At 39.2% G+C, this 17,083-nt stretch overlaps 1 protein-coding gene across 1 annotated transcript in view; it reads left to right on the forward strand.

Annotated features, from left to right (window-relative positions):
- The window catches only part of LOC139466644 (uncharacterized), a 141,961-nt gene that overhangs the window by 109,037 nt on the left and 15,841 nt on the right, over positions 1-17,083 (forward strand). The window contains exons 83-97 of the mRNA XM_071248228.1: positions 349-465; positions 1,090-1,206; positions 1,994-2,110; positions 3,000-3,116; positions 3,801-3,917; positions 4,696-4,812; positions 5,552-5,620; positions 5,807-5,928; positions 6,526-6,676; positions 7,789-7,875; positions 9,510-9,662; positions 10,166-10,358; positions 11,435-11,595; positions 13,425-13,541; positions 15,652-15,779. Of these exons, the coding sequence (XP_071104329.1) occupies positions 349-465; positions 1,090-1,206; positions 1,994-2,110; positions 3,000-3,116; positions 3,801-3,917; positions 4,696-4,812; positions 5,552-5,620; positions 5,807-5,928; positions 6,526-6,676; positions 7,789-7,875; positions 9,510-9,662; positions 10,166-10,358; positions 11,435-11,595; positions 13,425-13,541; positions 15,652-15,779 (1,883 nt within the window). The remainder of the gene's footprint in view (positions 1-348; positions 466-1,089; positions 1,207-1,993; positions 2,111-2,999; positions 3,117-3,800; positions 3,918-4,695; positions 4,813-5,551; positions 5,621-5,806; positions 5,929-6,525; positions 6,677-7,788; positions 7,876-9,509; positions 9,663-10,165; positions 10,359-11,434; positions 11,596-13,424; positions 13,542-15,651; positions 15,780-17,083) is intronic.

The raw sequence follows: 17,083 nt of genomic DNA on the forward strand, positions 1-17,083 counted from the left end.
AAACAAAGGAAACTAACACATATACAAATGATCTCTTTTTTAAAATATAAAGATCCTTTTTTTCTCATTTAAAAATTTCATTGTCTGAATAAGAAAATTCCATCTGCTTTCCGACTTTCGTGACAATACTGGAATAAGTGCAAATTGAGAGTGTAATTCATTGTCATATAACACGTTGTTGTTTAAATAATTGAAAGTCAGTTTAACTCGTGCGTGTAGTTTAAAGATTTGTTTGGAGATATGTACATTTGCATTGGCGAAACAACTCCGTGATAGTTGTATTTTGTTCTATGTTTTATGACACTAAGGGAGAATAAGGTCTAATATTTAATATTTATACATTTCCAGATATCAACGAGTGTAATTCCAGTCCATGCGACACTAATGCAGCTTGTGGAAATCTCCTCGATAGTTTCAGCTGTACCTGCAATGCTGGCTATACAGGGAATGGAATGACGTGTACAGGTTCGTTGTATTGTGCATCATACATAGGGATAAAGGAACGATGCCTAATGAATTGTGCACAGACCGGTACCTGTCACAAATATAGTTTGTAACATCAGATAATAAAAATGTGATTAGATGTGTATTTGCAATCCTGTGCATATTCTGTTAGGAATATTGACATACACTAATTATAAGGTGGGGAAAAAACATGAAACTAATAAAAGTAACAAGAACTATTTACATAAGAAATCCTCTGCTTGAAGGAAAGTCTATTGTATAATTCTGAATGTGTAATAAGCTCATGTAAGTATCAAGGCAAGGCCTGGTTAGTCTTAATGCAAAAACAATGTGGTTTGGGTCAAGCGTAGTCAGCTCTCATTTTGTTGCCGTTTGTTTCTTTTAAAGATTTGATGCCATTGAAAGTATTTTTCTTTTGTTAACTTTCTGAAGTTACCACTGTGGTATAAGCCTCATAGGTGCAAGGCTACTACTGGGGCTTAGCTAATAAAAAGCATGACATTGTATCAAATGTCAGATGGAAACATTTATTGGTATCAAGGATGACGTTTTATTGTGTTATTTGTGATTACATTTACAATAGCAGGAGAGAAGTGAATCTGCAATTGTTGTCATCATTTGCAGATATCAACGAGTGTGATTCCAGTCCATGCGACAGTAACGCACTTTGTGGTGATCTAGTTGATAGCTATAGTTGTACCTGTAATGCCGGATATACAGGGAATGGAATAACATGTACAGGTTCGTTGTATTTCTTTACCATTTACATAAAAAATGCCCCGTTCCCTACACACTCATGGCAGAGGAGCTTACATTGTAAACTTAATGTAGATAAGCTAGAAAATACACTGAGTATCATAGGTTGAAAGTATTGTAATGGTTACAATAAGATTATATCCTGCGAACAAACAGAGACAATATAGTCACTATAATGAAGGATCACTCTTAATGGGCACAATGTGCACTGAACCAAATAAGGTTCCACAATTTATTTGCTTTCCGAACGAATATACATGTTCAAATACAATTGATAACATTTTAATGCGATGGGCCTTAGGTTTGAATGGAAATAATGTTATTTTTCATTTTAGATAGATATTAATCGATCTTATCTGTCACTTGTGTATTTAAGAATTATGTTTAAAGGCGAATGTGTTTATTTTCTATGGAAGAAGCAAAGGAGAGGCTGTTCGATGGTGTTCCAAAAAACTTCGTGTACGATCACGTGTACAAATGATCACATTTTAATAAAAAGGGCTTTGTTCCTTATTGAAATTTGATTGTTTGAATAAGGAAGTTCCATCTGTTTTGAGGACTTTTTTGACAATGCTGGAATACAAGTAGCTTTAAGATGAAATTAATTGTTCAAAAACACGTTGTTTTTTAAATAAATATAAGCCTATTTAACTGATCAGTATATTTTAAAGATTTGTATGGAGAAATGTACCTTTGTAATTAAATAGCCAATGCGTTTTATTTATATTTTGTAGCATATTTTATAGGTTTTACTTCTGTTAAACATTTCCAGATATCAACGAGTGTGATTCCAGTCCATGCGACGCAAACGCACTTTGTGGAAATCTCCTTGATAGTTACAGTTGTACTTGTAACGCTGGCTATACAGGGAATGGAATGACGTGTACAGGTTTGTTGTTTTTGTTTTTCATCCAAAGGGATAAAAGACATGATGACTAAAAATACGTCTCAGCTGTGCCTGTCACAAGTATAGTTAGTAATGCCAGGTTATAAAATGTGTTTAGATGTGTGTTTGCAATACTGTACATATTCTATGATGAATGTGGAACTAGAAAAGAGTATGACACATATGAGAACTTGATTTTGACATTCACTGATTATTAGATGGGGGAGAAACATCAAAATAATAAAAGTGGAAAAAACCAGTTTCATAATCTTAAGAAAGCCTGTTCATAAATCATGTTCATTTTACGATTCTGAATGTATGATAAGCACGTCAAGCACATTCACTTCACTGAACTTTATTAACCTCAGACTGGTATAAGCGGTATAAGAGGTATATGTGACGGGCCTTAGACGGGTTATCTTAGGTTTGAATGGAAATAATGTTATTTTTATTTTGGATAGATATTAATCGATCTTAACTATCACTGGTGTATTTAAGAGTTATGTTTATAGGCGAATGTGTTCCATGGTGTTCCAAAGTACCCTGGAAACGATCACGTATACAAATGATCACATTTGTATAGAAAAGGCCTTGTTTCTTATTTGAAAATTTGTCTGAATAAGGAAACTCAATCTGTTTTGAGGACTTTTTTTTGACAATGCAGGACTACAAACAGCTTGAGGGTGAACGTAATTGTCTAAATTAACGTTATTTAAATAAATATAAGCCAATCTAACTCGGCAGTTTAATTTAAAGATTTGGATGCAGAAATGTACCTCTTCATTGAAGAGGCAAATGCTTGACATTTTTTGTCCTATGTTGTATGTCACTCATAATTAAATTTACTAAAAGACTAGAAGAACTAATGTTTAATCCATTCAAACATTTCCAGATATCAACGAATGTGATTCCAGTCCATGCGACACTAATGCACTTTGTGGAAATCTCTTGAATAGCTACAGTTGTACCTGTAATGCTGGCTATACAGGGAATGGAATGGCGTGTACAGGTTTGCTGTATTTGCTTTTCATCCATAGGGATATAAAAGAATGATGGCTTATAGATACTGCATTGACCTGAATCTGCCACAAATATAGTTAGTAACTTTGGGTATTAAAAATAGCTATACTTGTGTTAGCAGTACTGTACATATCCTGTAATGAATGAGGAACTAGAATAAGGTGTGACCGTTATGATAACTTCATGTTGAAATACACAGGGTGAAACAGCAAACCAACAAACAAGTCGAGAAAGGTCAGATAACTCTAAAGGCAAAAACAATGGGGTATGGTTCAAGCGTAGTAAGCTCGCATGGGTTCATTTGGTTGCCGTTTGATTCTTTTTAAGATTTGATGTTTTGTTATCACTTTTAATTTGGTTTGTTTGAACTCTCTGAAGGTACCACTTTGTTATTAGGTTTCCCAGTGTAAGGCTACATCAAGAATGTAACAAATATAGGGCATTACATCGTATTAAATGTATGATTCAAACAAATGGTAACATTTAATATTGTTTCATTGTATTTTATTGTTGTATTTGTGATTATGTTAAATAAAACTTTATCTAAAAGCATACGTTATCAGCAGAAAATACACAATGTATTCAGTATATGATGAAAACAAGTATCTGTATTTTTTTATGGTATTTGTAATTTAACTACGAGGGAATATTTGATGGTTGTCATCATTCACAGATATCAACGAGTGTGATTCCAATCCATGCGACAGTAACGCAGCTTGTAGTAATCTTGTTGACAGCTACAGTTGTACATGTAATGCTGGATATACAGGGAATGGAATGACATGTAAAGGTTTGTAATATTGATTAATATCTATGGATAAACTATGTAAACTTTACAGTCTTTACAATTCTTCCATGAGTTCTACATGTTGATTGCATGTGTATGGATGCGTTTTTCCGTCTCTTCATCCGTCCATCTTCAAAGATGATAATACAAATTCAGCCTTCCGTTATGAAGCGTTGCAAATATTTTCAAGCCATGGTATTTATGCCTTTTGAAAGTGCAAAGTTTTTAAAATTTTATGGAAACAAGTGTGACTCAGTTGTGGAAAGGGTCGTTTTCAGAGAAGAGCTGAAGTTCGAGAGTTTGTTGATAAGTTTTAAGCCTCACATAGAATGAACTGAGTAATTTTCAAACCTTTTGTTGTGAACGTGACATGATCTCATAGAGGCTTCGACCCGTGAAGATCCGGGGTGGAATAGGTCTTCAGCAACCCATGCTTGCCGTAAAAGGCAACTAAGTTTGTCGTAGGAGGCGACTAACGGGACCGGGTGGTCAGGCTCGCTGACTTGGTTGAAACATGTCATCGATCCCAATTGCGTGGATCGATTCTTATGTTGTCGATACTGGATTGTCTGGCCCAGACTCGATTATTTACAGACCGCCGTCATATAGCCGGAATATAGCTGAGTGTGGCGTAAAACAACAAACCAACCAATCATAGAGGCTTCACTCAATGTACCTATGTGGCAAATCGTGCCCGAATCTTTGGCGTGATGAGCATAAGCTTCATCCACTCGGGAATAAATGTTCGGTGATGTAATATTGAATGCTTGTAAATTTACAGATATCAACGAGTGTGATTCCAGTCCATGTCATATGAATGCAACGTGTGGCAATCTTCTTGATAGCTACAGTTGTACCTGTGATGCTGGGTTGACTGGGAACGGAGTGACATGTACAGGTACCTTTAGTTTTCGTTTATGAGTGAATATACTGATGTGATTCATCACTCCAGTCTTCACATATAAAGTTGAAAGAAACTTTCTCTGTGTGACATTTATGCACAGCTGAAAGAAAATATATGTTCTTTCTTTCACGTTTGAGGTATCATGGGCCTTTCGTTCGTGACCTGGGCAATTAGTCTTTCATACTTTTTGGTATTCTGGGATTTTGTAGTTTATCAGCAACATTTGTAAAAACAGCTATTTTAAAAGTTGAAACTATGAGTCTAATTTCTTTATTACAAAAAGCAGCTTGCAACAAAGCGTTTTTATGTGGCTCACACTTCCTTTTGTTCAATTGTCAGAAGTACTCATGTATTTATCGATTTCGGTGTGGATATATTTATGTCTGTATTTAATACCATCTTCGGTTCAGAAATATGTTGTTGGCATTAGGAATTCTTACATACCTGCACATTTTAAAAATACATTTCCGTGTGTGACGTAATCTCCTTATTACACACCCCATAGAATGAGTGTTTTACGAAACTTGCTAATTTCAGTAGAATAATTATAACAAACTAGTATACTTTTCTGCTAAGCCTGTGCATTGTACATTGTCTTTTTGACAGTGAGTGAGTATGGTTTAACGTTTTTAGCAATATTCCAGCAATATTATGGCGGGGGACACCAGAAATGGTCTTCACAGTTAGCCGGACTATCTTACAAAGTGAATTCATTTTTGAATGATTTTTTCAGAATGTTCCTATGATTGCGCCGATGTATGTGATGGGGCTGCTACTCTGGACTGCGATGGTGTCTGCTCAGGTGAGCACATTATATATATTTTGACAAACATGACAATCAATTTTAAATATTCATTTATATGCCCCTTTTTTGTGAGAAAAACAGTAACAGAACTGGTTTGCCTACTGCATATCCGATGACAAGTACAAAACGCAGAAATAATATTGTTGCTTAAAATAATTTTAATTGCAATCTTTTAACCATTAGGGGGAACCACTGGTGTGACAGCCAAGGTGAAGGATGCTTGTGACGTTTGTGATGGCGACGGCACAACCTGCATAGCCGTCACCGCTGTCAGCCCTGTACTAGTTCGTACTGACCGGAATCAGGTATGCCAGTACTCTGTAATGTAAATACACATTTACGTTCCTAGATGTGCAACAACACCAGAAACCTTTACAATCTTCGTCGGCCTATCACAAGCTGAACATTCGCCACATTGAAATGAAGAAAATTCTAAACGTCAAACCTTTGTGTCACAACTTAGTGAATATCATTTATGAATTGAGTGAATATCATTAGTGAACTTAGTGAATATCATTATAGAAATGAGTGAATATTATAAGTGAACAATGTGAATATCATAGTGAATTTAGTGAATATCATTGGTGAAATGAGTGAAAAGCATAAGTGAAAATTGTGAATATCCTAGTGAATTGAGTGAATCTAGTTAATGAATTCACCTATATAATTTGTTAGTTAATGAATTTACATATATGTACGTCTTTGTGTGGACTTGCTTCACCATCCTTATACCTTTGCTCACTTGCCTGTGAGACGGTCCCTATAATTCTCTATTGTTTTACCAATCACCACGCGTCATTTGTTTGCTCACTTTGAACATTAAAAGCGGACATTCCCCGAAGCCCCCACTAGTCTTACAATTGCAGAATCTGCAATTGGTCCATGGTTCTGAATAATTTCAGGTTTTGACAGTGACTGGCACAAGCTTGTTTTCGGCATCAGTGCAGTGTGTGGCCACAAACACAGACACTTCCACAGAACACCGGGTACCCATAACAACGCGAAACAGTGTAACATCCATAGAAGTCACCGTTGAAGCGAATTCATTAGAAGGTAGATGTAATTGTGTGGCGCTATACATATCCTCACTTCCGTTTTTCTTACAGCAAAGGTTGGTCTGATAACCATTGTTGTGTTTTGTGTCTTGTTTTGAGCATGGATGAACTATTAAAAGGTAACATATAAGCGCTCGTATAATGATTTACACCCTAACGAAACATGCATGTATCTATGCATAACTTTACTTTATGCCTGTGTTCATTTTATCAATAAAAGAACCTAGAACAATACTGAACCTATAACCGCGATCTTGTCCTCGCGTCGGATATGCAGTGAATCTGCAGTGGGTGGATCAATGTACGCGTCATACTATCACACATGTTATTTCAATATAAGTAAGGGGGGTGGTTGGGTTAAAGCGTTCGCTCGTCACGCCAAAGACCCGGGTCCGATTTCCCACATGGGAACAATGTGTGAAGCCCATTTCTGGTGTCCCCCGCAGTGATATTGCTGGAAAACCACACTCACACACTTAATATGAGTAAGCTTATTGCAATAGTGTCGCTATTTTATTTTGATCAATTGCAATACACTTTCGCAGTAGTTAAAGTATCCATGAAAAGCCATGCTCACTCACTCGTAGATTTGCGTGGAGTCCACAAGGCTATAGTTAACAAACAACTGCGGCTGTGTTATACCTATGTTCAATGGTTTTGGGGTTTCGTCTTCGTGTTGGGAAGACACCTACAATCAGGAACAAGGTTGAACTTTGTAAAATTGCAATACGTTTCAGGTTGGTACTCGTTGGCAACTTCAGCTGGTTAGAATAGATCCGTTCCATATATTGTATTACATACAAACTCAACGTTTACGTTTTGAAATACCGTAATGCTGTATGGCCGTCCCGTTCCACGGAGCGACTTTAGCGCTACGAAAATCGTAAGACTATGTTACGGTGGTAATACCGTCATCGTAGCTTAGGTATCTTTGTGGAACGTTTCATCGACTTTTCAAAGCTGTTTTACCTTTTACGCCCTATGTAACCTGTATCGTTGGATAATTGAGACTAGATATTCTCTGGCGCTGGCGTTTTATATTTCCATTTAGAGACTATCAGTGGCTTATGAAATAGAATGATTTTTGAATGATGTTCCTCTGTTCTACAGTTGGAGATTACATGCTGCAGTGTAGGGTGACGGCTGTAGCAGCTCTGGGTACCAGTACTGGAAAGTTCACAGTCTACGAGGCATCAGGTATATAAAGAAATACTTCTCTGATGGTGATTCATAAAAAAAACATGCTTATGACATAGTCGGAATTGTACAATGTCCAAACTGGCACACATGTTATGGTATCCAAGTACCTGCACGCCAAAGGAAATCGTTAAGTGGGTTCCCGAACACCGGGTGTGATCACTTATTTTCAATGATCCATTCATATATTTATCATTTAATTTTAATGTAATTATTTAAATATAATTTTCTCCTTTAAGCCCAATGGAATCTGTTTTCACGGAGACCGCCTCTGTGGTCTTGTGGTAGATCGACCGCCTGGAGCTCGGAAATTCTAGGGTTCCATCCCCGGTCGCGTCATTCCGAAAGACGTTAAAAGATGGTACTTGTTGTAACCCTGCCTGGCGCTGGGCATTAAGAGGCTAAAACAAGGACTTGTCGGCTCGTAGGCAGTATACTGTGTCTGAGGTATTCATGTTAAACTGTGGCATGGTATCTCAGTGAGGTAGCAATATAAAATCGGCATTAGTTGGGACTAGTACAAGCACACACACACACACACACACACACACACACACACACACACACACACACACACACACACACACACACACACACACACACACGTGCATGTATATAGCTATATAAGTGCAATTATCTTGGACGCGACGTTTCACATCATATCACCTGTTTTGTTGGATAATCGAGACTAGTTACTATCTGGTGTTGACGTATAGAGAATCTCACCCGAGTGTTTTTTTATATCTAATATATCAAGGAGTGTTGATACATTTATATCAAAAGACACGAGAGTGAGACTTTATTTATCATCCAACATCATTCTTCCAGTCTGTAGACAGTAATAAGCAGTGTCTTAAGTGTAAAAAGTACTACTAACAGCTTCACTAGCGGAGCCATTAGTGATGTCATTTGATTGTGACGTCATGGTAACCAATGACGCCACAATGGCCTGCAAAGCATTGTGATGCAATTTCATTGCAGACACATCTAGAATGTAGATGTCGCTTGATCTCACCCAAGCGATATCTCCCGTGGGAGCCAGTTTTGGATGATAAATGATAGTCCCTACTTTCTCTACTTGATTATAGCCATCACGTACATCTTCGTAACAAACATTCATGCTTCCTACGCATCACTGATGAACAGTTTATAGAAAGAAGATAAACTATATTTGGATGACAATCTAATAATTATGTTTTTGTGGCTAATCTTGGGTCATTTATTATTTGTTAGATTCAGTCAACTGGCATTGCTAATTATACATGCATATTGTGAAGCTCTGGGGAAATAACATGTTCTCCGTTCTCCTACCCTGGCAAACAGCTGCCATTTAGAATCTTGATGTGACCTGACATTCTACTAGAGTCCAGTACGACTATCATCTATGTCGGTGGACAGATGGTTGCCCAGTCTTAGATAAGGTATCTCCCGCTTGGATACCTTAGAGGGCGATATCTGTTTTGAATAAATGTTTGCTTTTATAAATCGACTACACCATGAGAGTTGGTTGTCTGGTTTCATTGTCATTTACAACGATGTGTAGTTTTTGAATTAAAGCTTGAACATTTGTTGACTGATATAGGGTTAATTCCCCAATGTAAAACACATACTATTATTTGGTTTCAACGTTTCAGAGTCCAGTGTCAGTCCGACGTGTGTGATAACCGGACCTACCTCCATTGATTCGTGCACTGATTTAATGATGAACGGCGTCAGCAGCAGAGGAGGTGGAACGCTTGGACTGACATACCACTGGACCATTTCTCCTTCCACAAGTGACGCATTAAGTGAGCAACACGTATCACTGCTGTGCTGCGTCAGGCTTTAAATACTTACTTTTATTGTGCAAATTGTATGGATGGCGGGTTCCACGGGTAGGGCAGGACATGCTTACCTTTATCGGGAATACCCAGTATCATCACGGATTCTCAGCGGTCCATTCATATTATTTCCATTTGCCCTTTACGCCAAGTGGAATCTGTTTCGGCAGAAAGTCTAGGATGGTTTTTTTCTTGCATTGAGAATTTATATGTTCTTAGCCTTCGTAATTTTCGCCCCGTTGATATGGATACCCCTGGTTACGAAAACCAATAAAACTTCTACGGTCCACATCTCCCTTCACGCCACACAGTTCTCATGAAGATCTTGACGGTTTCATTGGGATACCGTCCTGATTTTATTGTTTTTAATTTCTAAAACGATTTCTACAAAATATACTTAATAGACAGAATTTAATAACGTTATATTACATGTATGTATATATATAGCGTCACTGTCAATCTGATTCCAGCTGAACCCTTGAATGGTTACGCCGAATGGACGGGTCTTGTGGCCGGTACTTCGTACACCGTGACACTGCGGGTATGTACAGTATTCGACATATGCACATCGTGCCAGGAAACGGTGACAAAGACGTCGTCGTACCCTCCCGAAGTGAGCATTGAGACAGCCGTGGACGTCAATGCTGCCCCGGCCAACACAGAGTAAGGCGCTTGTTAAACTTACAAAGCCGTCATACAACTGTTCAAAAGTTCTTGACTCAGGGCTACACCATTCAAAGCATGCTTGCCGTAAAAGGCAATTATGCTTGCCGCAAAAGGCAACTGTGCTTGCCGTAAAAGGCAACTGTGCTTGTCGTAAAAGGCAACTTTGCTTGCCGTAAAAGGCAACTTTGCTTGCCGTAAAAGGCAACTGTGCTTGCCGTAAAAGGCAACTTTGCTTGCCGTAAAAGGCAACTTTGCTTGCCGTAAAAGGCAACTTTGCTTGCCGTAAAATGCAACTGTGCTTGCCGTAAAAGGACTAACGGAATCGTATCCCAATTTTGTGGATCGATGCTCGTGATGTTAATCACTGGATTGTCTGGTCCAGACTCGATAATTTACAGACCACCGTATATAACAAACAAACAAACAACATTCAAGGCTTTAGTAAAGCTGTGAAAAAGGTTGTGTTGTTTACATGTGGAGAATATTTCCAAACTTGACATGTGACAAAAATGATGTCTGATGTAAACCCATCTTTGGCTTTTAACACAAGGTGAGCGAACATCTGGAGACAGAGGTTCATAAATATATGCTCATGATCTGGTCGGAATCCTACAATAGAACGGACTTTGTCGTGTTTATTGCTCCGTGCAAGATCCTGGCCAACATTGTTTACTGTTTTTAAGTAAGAATTGTAATCAGCCCCATTAATTAGGTATCTCCCTCGTGGGATGTAATATTTAAAGCCAAGGTATCCAGGCCCTACTATATATTGCTTCCATAACACAATCACACAATTTCAATTATACCTGAATAGTAACAGTAACTGTTATAATTACCAGCGAATATTGCTAGTAATTATAATTGTGTTATACTGTTATTATCATAATTATTCTTTTATTCTTTCTCCTCGCCGCGAAAAGCTGCAAAATTGCTGATGCGGCGTTAAGGAATATTCACTCACTCATTTATTCCATTTATCTCCAGTAGATTGGAGAGCCTTGGGTTGAGACCTCCAGAAAGTGCGCCTAGTGTCTAATGCTTATACACAACATATATTTTATTCATAACTTCAGATTTGAACTATTCGGTTTTGCATTGCCCTCCCAATGTCCTGGGGCACCTGTGGAGACAAGCTTGACCTACAGCTGGACGTTCAGTAACACTCCTGGGCTGAAGATCAACGCCGATAGGCAGAATGACCAAGTCTATCAAGTCAGGGAGGGAGATTTCCCACGTATGTAGTCATGAATAATAACAACGACAACTGCAACCCCTCGCACTGCTACAACTACTACAACCACTCGCACATCGTCTACTATCACTACCAGTGTTGCTGCAACTACTGGCATCACTACTTGCACTGTTACATCTACTGTTGTTTGTTCTGCCACAGCTGCTGCTTCTCTAGCACTGTTCCACTAAACGCTTCTACTAGTACTGCACCACTAAACGCTTCTACTAGGACTGCACCACTAAACGCTTCTACTAGTACTGCACCACTAAACGCTTCTACTAGTACTACATCACTAAACGCTTCTACTAGGACTGCACCACTAAACACTTCTACTAGGACTGCACCACTAAACGCTTCTACTAGGACTGCACCACTAAACGCTTCTACTAGGACTGCACCACTAAACGCTTCTACTAGGACTGCACCGCTAAACGCTTCTACTAGGACTGCACCACTAAACGCTTCTACTAGGACTGCACCACTAAACGCTTCTACTAGGACTGCACCGCTAAACGCTTCTACTAGGACTGCACCACTAAACGCTTCTACTAGGACTGCACCACTAAACACTTCTACTAGGACTGCACCACTAAACGCTTCTACTAGGACTGCACCACTAAACGCTTCTACGAGTACTGCTCCACGAAATTCTTTGACTAATACTGCTCCATTAAGTGCTTCTACTAATACTGCTCCTCTAAATACTTCTACCAGTACTACTATGCTAAATTCTTCTACTGATACTGCTCCTCTAAATGCTTGTACTAGTACTGCTCCAGTAAATGCTTGTACTAGTACTACTCCACTAAAAGCTTCTACTAGTACTGCTCCATTAAATGCTTCCACTGATTGCTCCTCTAAATGCTTCTACTAGTACTGCTTCTCTGAATGCTTCTATTAATACTGCTTCTACTAGTGCTTATCTACTAAATGCTTCTACGAGTACTGCTCCACTAAATGCTTCCACTGATACTTCTTCTCTAAATGCTTCTACCAATACTGCTCCACTAAATGCTTCTACTCGTACAGCTACCACTACAATACTAACGACGCAAGGTTTCAACTGTTTCAGTTACAAAAATAGAAGCTATTTAAAATGTTTACAATTCTACAGACAGTTGTTTGTGTCTCAAAGAGGCAATTGTATCATTCAGCCTCTGCCTGGTTTGCCTCGGTTGATGTGATCAGTATCTTTCAGTACTCAGTAATACTCAAATCAATCTTCAGAATTAAACCCAAACTCGACTAGGAATTTGGAAAATACTTGATACTCGAACAGAGATTTCAAATTCAATTAAACGAGGTTATTTTTCAAGGTGACATAGTTCTTTGGTGAAAACATGGTATGCTATGGTCATCTTCTCATCGATCATCTCCAATCACCTCCGAGTGCTTCAGGACACTACTTCTATTGCTGCCGCGACTGGTACTGCAGCATCTACAGAGGCTACTGCTACTGCAACGCCTTCTGTTAAACATGCTCTAAACTAACTTCGACATCAACGAATCAGCGACATATCTATACGACCGGGCAAAAGGAAATATGCAGCCATGTTTGATGGTGGTTAAACATGGAACAAACAAGAAACGATGGTGTCGTATTTGATCCTAGTTGTGCTTTGGACCTTAAGTTTGCGGTGTTTCGGTGACTATTTTCAGCCTAGTGGCGTTTTGGTGACGTTTGTAATTCTTTGTCAAATCCACTTTGCAAGCAACTTTCTTTAGCTCGGCAGTGTATTTCCAAGTCCATGTCAGGAACGGATACGATGATGTAATTCTGGCGCATCAAAACTGTTGGAACCTTTTAAAGACATCCTCCCTCTTTGCAGCCGGACAAACCATATCGGTAACTCTGGTGGTGTCCCTGACGTCGGATCCATCTGTCTCCGCGTCGAGGGAATTTGAAATCGTCACAATCAGCACTGCACTGGAGGTATTTATCGATGGTATGTATAACTATAAGCTTTGTTTTCAGTGTCTTTTGTTTGTGTGTTTGGTGGGTCTCGCCGCGCTCACCAATATTGCCGTATATGACGGCGGTGGTATATAAATTAGTCTGGAGCACACAAACTAGTGAGTGATATCATGAACAATGATTCACGATGTCAGGTCACGTTGACACGATATCAAGCACGTCACAGGGCATGACAACCTATCCATTTGGTTGCCTCTTACGACCAGTCTGTGAAGATTCCGGGTTTCAATAGGTCTTCAGTAACCCTTGCTGGTCACTAAGAGGACACTAATCAGGTGGTCAGGTTAGCTGACTTGGTTGATGCATGTCATCGTATCCCAACTGCGTAGATCGATACTCATGATGTCAATCATTGGATTGTCTGGTCCAGACTGTATTATTTTCAGACCGCCGTCACATAGCTGGAATATTGCTGAGTGCGGCGTTAAACAACAAACAAGGCAGAACGTACAACCAGTACAGGTTGCTAGGAACCAATTCAAACCTAGAATCCCCATGGCGTGAATTCAAAGTGAATGACCGGAAGTTGGTTGACGCCACAGTCCGCACTATTTTAGCTATAACACGGCGACGTGTACATATTCCCATTTATCAGAATTTTGACAACAAAAAACTAGAGTTGACTATACGTTTGTTTTCGTTGTTTACGAATGGGTTGCTCTATAAAGATGCGACTACCTGCTTCAAAGCTTCGTAAATATTAATTAAAGATTTCCACAGGTAGCATAGCTCGTTTAGAATCTACTTCATAAAAAGGAGGGGCGGTCGGGTAACCTAGTGGACGAAGCGTTCGCTAGACACGCCGAAGACCCGGGTTCGATTCACGACTTTGGTACAATGAGTGAAGCCCGTTTCTGGTCTCCCATGCCGTGATATTGATGGAATATTGCTAAAAGCGGCGTAAAACCATACTCACTCACTCACGAAAAGAAAAGAAAATTTGCCGAAATCAAAATTGATTCCAGTCATTATATATATTGTTTATTTGAAACTTTGTATTGTTTATTTGAAACTTTGTATTGTTTATTTGAAACTTTGTATTGTGAAGAATTATTAAAATTTCATTCTAACACAATTGTTCTAGGTCATGCAGCATTATATATTTTGTACCAAGTTTACAAACTGATGGCCTAATTGGTAGGACCGTTATAAAATTGCTTTCTTCGTTTGGAAAAACTGTTCCCCTGTTCGAGTCTTTAGCGCTGCCTAACACAAAGGAGATGAACCTTCCCATCATTTTAGCCTCGTTGTCGCAATTCGTCGTCAAACTGTGGAATAATGTAATTGCTATTTTTGCCTGCTGTCATTCTTGTGATCTCGCGAGCTAAATATGCCCAAAGTACGAGTATGCAAGATCACGACAACTTGAGATTTGGCCAGAATATCTCATTCTCGAGATCCCGCATTCTCGTGTACATAGTGTTTTTGTGTGATGCGAGAATGCAAGACTGTGAGAATGCGCTATTTGGACATGGTACAAAATCTCGAAATGTCGACTTGTCAATTCAAGCGTTCTCGCGATCGTATTGCCATCACAACATTCTGAGCGGATATTGAGCTAGTGAGACAATGACAGTGTGTAGGGGTTTCCGCCTCTGAGGCAATATTCACCAAATCAAGATGGGGAACAATAGTAATGGACGGAACACACTGAATTCACAGTAGGAACCAAACCATGCACTGGTAGGCCAACTAGGCTACCCTTCTACAGCCATGACTGCGGGTCAGTCTGTTCTCGCACAGCACCAGAGACTCATGCTCATAAGAGACAAGGTCAACCCGAGTGCGGCGATGGTATGTTGTGTTTACCCAGCCGTGACATTGTGGAATTAAGCGGCATACAACCCTGTTCTGTCCCTCACTCAGAAGAAATATATCTGGAATAAACTTGATGGCTCAGAAAATAAAACAGAGAAAATTACCTACGACGGATCATTTGCCCTTTGCACGGTCACTCCCGTTCACGAAAAACACGAGATGGCTCTGTTCTTGTAGTTTCTACTGTTGATAACATTATTAACCTCTGTAATTCTACGATTCACATATAACGGATGTGACTGACGTGTGTGCACGTGTTGCAGGTGGTGAAGAACGTACGGCAAGTGTCAACAGCGGACTGCAGGTGTTTGATGCCAATTTCACGAAGGACCCGGATGACCCTACGGCAAACTTATTCTTCTCGTGGACAGCAGTGGGGCGAGACAGCAGTGTAAGTTTTGTTTGTTTGTTTGTTGTTTAACGCCGCACTCAGCACTATTCCAGCTATGTGACGGCGGTCTATAAGCAATCGAGTCTGGTCCAGACAATCCAGTGATTGACATCATGAGCATCGATCCACATAACTGGGATACCATGACATGCATCAACAAAGTCAACGAGTCTGACCACCTGACAAGCAGGGGTTACTGAAGACCGATACTAACCCGGATCTTCACGGGTTCAAATTTGGTCACAGTAACCAATAGAATTAGATCATCCTTCAATGCCATGGAAGAATATACAGCAATCTACGAATATCTTTCACTGCCACGACTGTCAGCTCGAGAACATCTGTGGTACTGTTTCCTATTTGACAACCACTATGAATGATAAATGAACTGCAAGTATATCGGGATTCCTATTACGACAAGCATAGTCGCCTCTCACGGCAAGCATGGGTTGCTGAAGATGTATTCTAACCTGGATCTTCACTGGTCAACATTACGTAATCACTCGTGCAGAAATACAATGTGGGCAGGAAGACAAGTTGTTTTTGCAGTGCGAGCACACATCCCTTGGCAAACACGGCTGGTCGAAAGTTCATTCAAAAACTTTATTCGGACCTCGTGCTAAACTGTCTGGGAGATATAAGATATATTAAAACACAATGCAGTATTGTAATGACATGGTAAATTGTACATGGAAAGTAAAATTATTTTTTTTCCTTTCTCAGTTTCAAACAAATGGCGTAATTCAGCTCGATGCAATATGGTGATAAAATGATAAATGATAGTTGGAAAGTATTTGATTTAATTCATATTTCGCTCCTCATCGGTTTGGGTTTGAAACAAACGGGGTATATTCATACTCCGTGTTATATTGTAATTACATCTTGAATGATATATGCGCATTAATGATGATATTCGATGGTAATTTTAAAATATAATTGAGAGAAAAAATAAAGGAACAATTTTTTTATTTTAATACGTTTTTTTACGAAATTTTGGAGAAACTGTAAATGTAACTTGTGAATTAACATTGTTCAAGAAGGAAAGACTACGAAAGCCCATTAAAGGCAATCCCAAATAATCCAACTTCAATGCCATCCAGGCCAATCCAAAGCAAAACACACAGGAATCTTTTGGTAAGATACTTATTCGATACTTGGCAACTGGGAATGTAGCACTTAGCACACGTGGCGTTCATTCCATGTTCTTCATAAACATACAAAGATGGCATTTTCGCTTAAAAACATAAGCGCAGCAAGGGCACTTCCGCGTTCATTTAGTCCGAGAGACAGCCTCCGTGTCTAGT

The sequence above is a fragment of the Haliotis cracherodii genome, unplaced genomic scaffold, assembly GCF_022045235.1.
Source record: "Haliotis cracherodii isolate W230 unplaced genomic scaffold, xgHalCrac1.p SCAF_19, whole genome shotgun sequence".
Lineage (NCBI taxonomy): Eukaryota > Metazoa > Mollusca > Gastropoda > Lepetellida > Haliotidae > Haliotis > Haliotis cracherodii.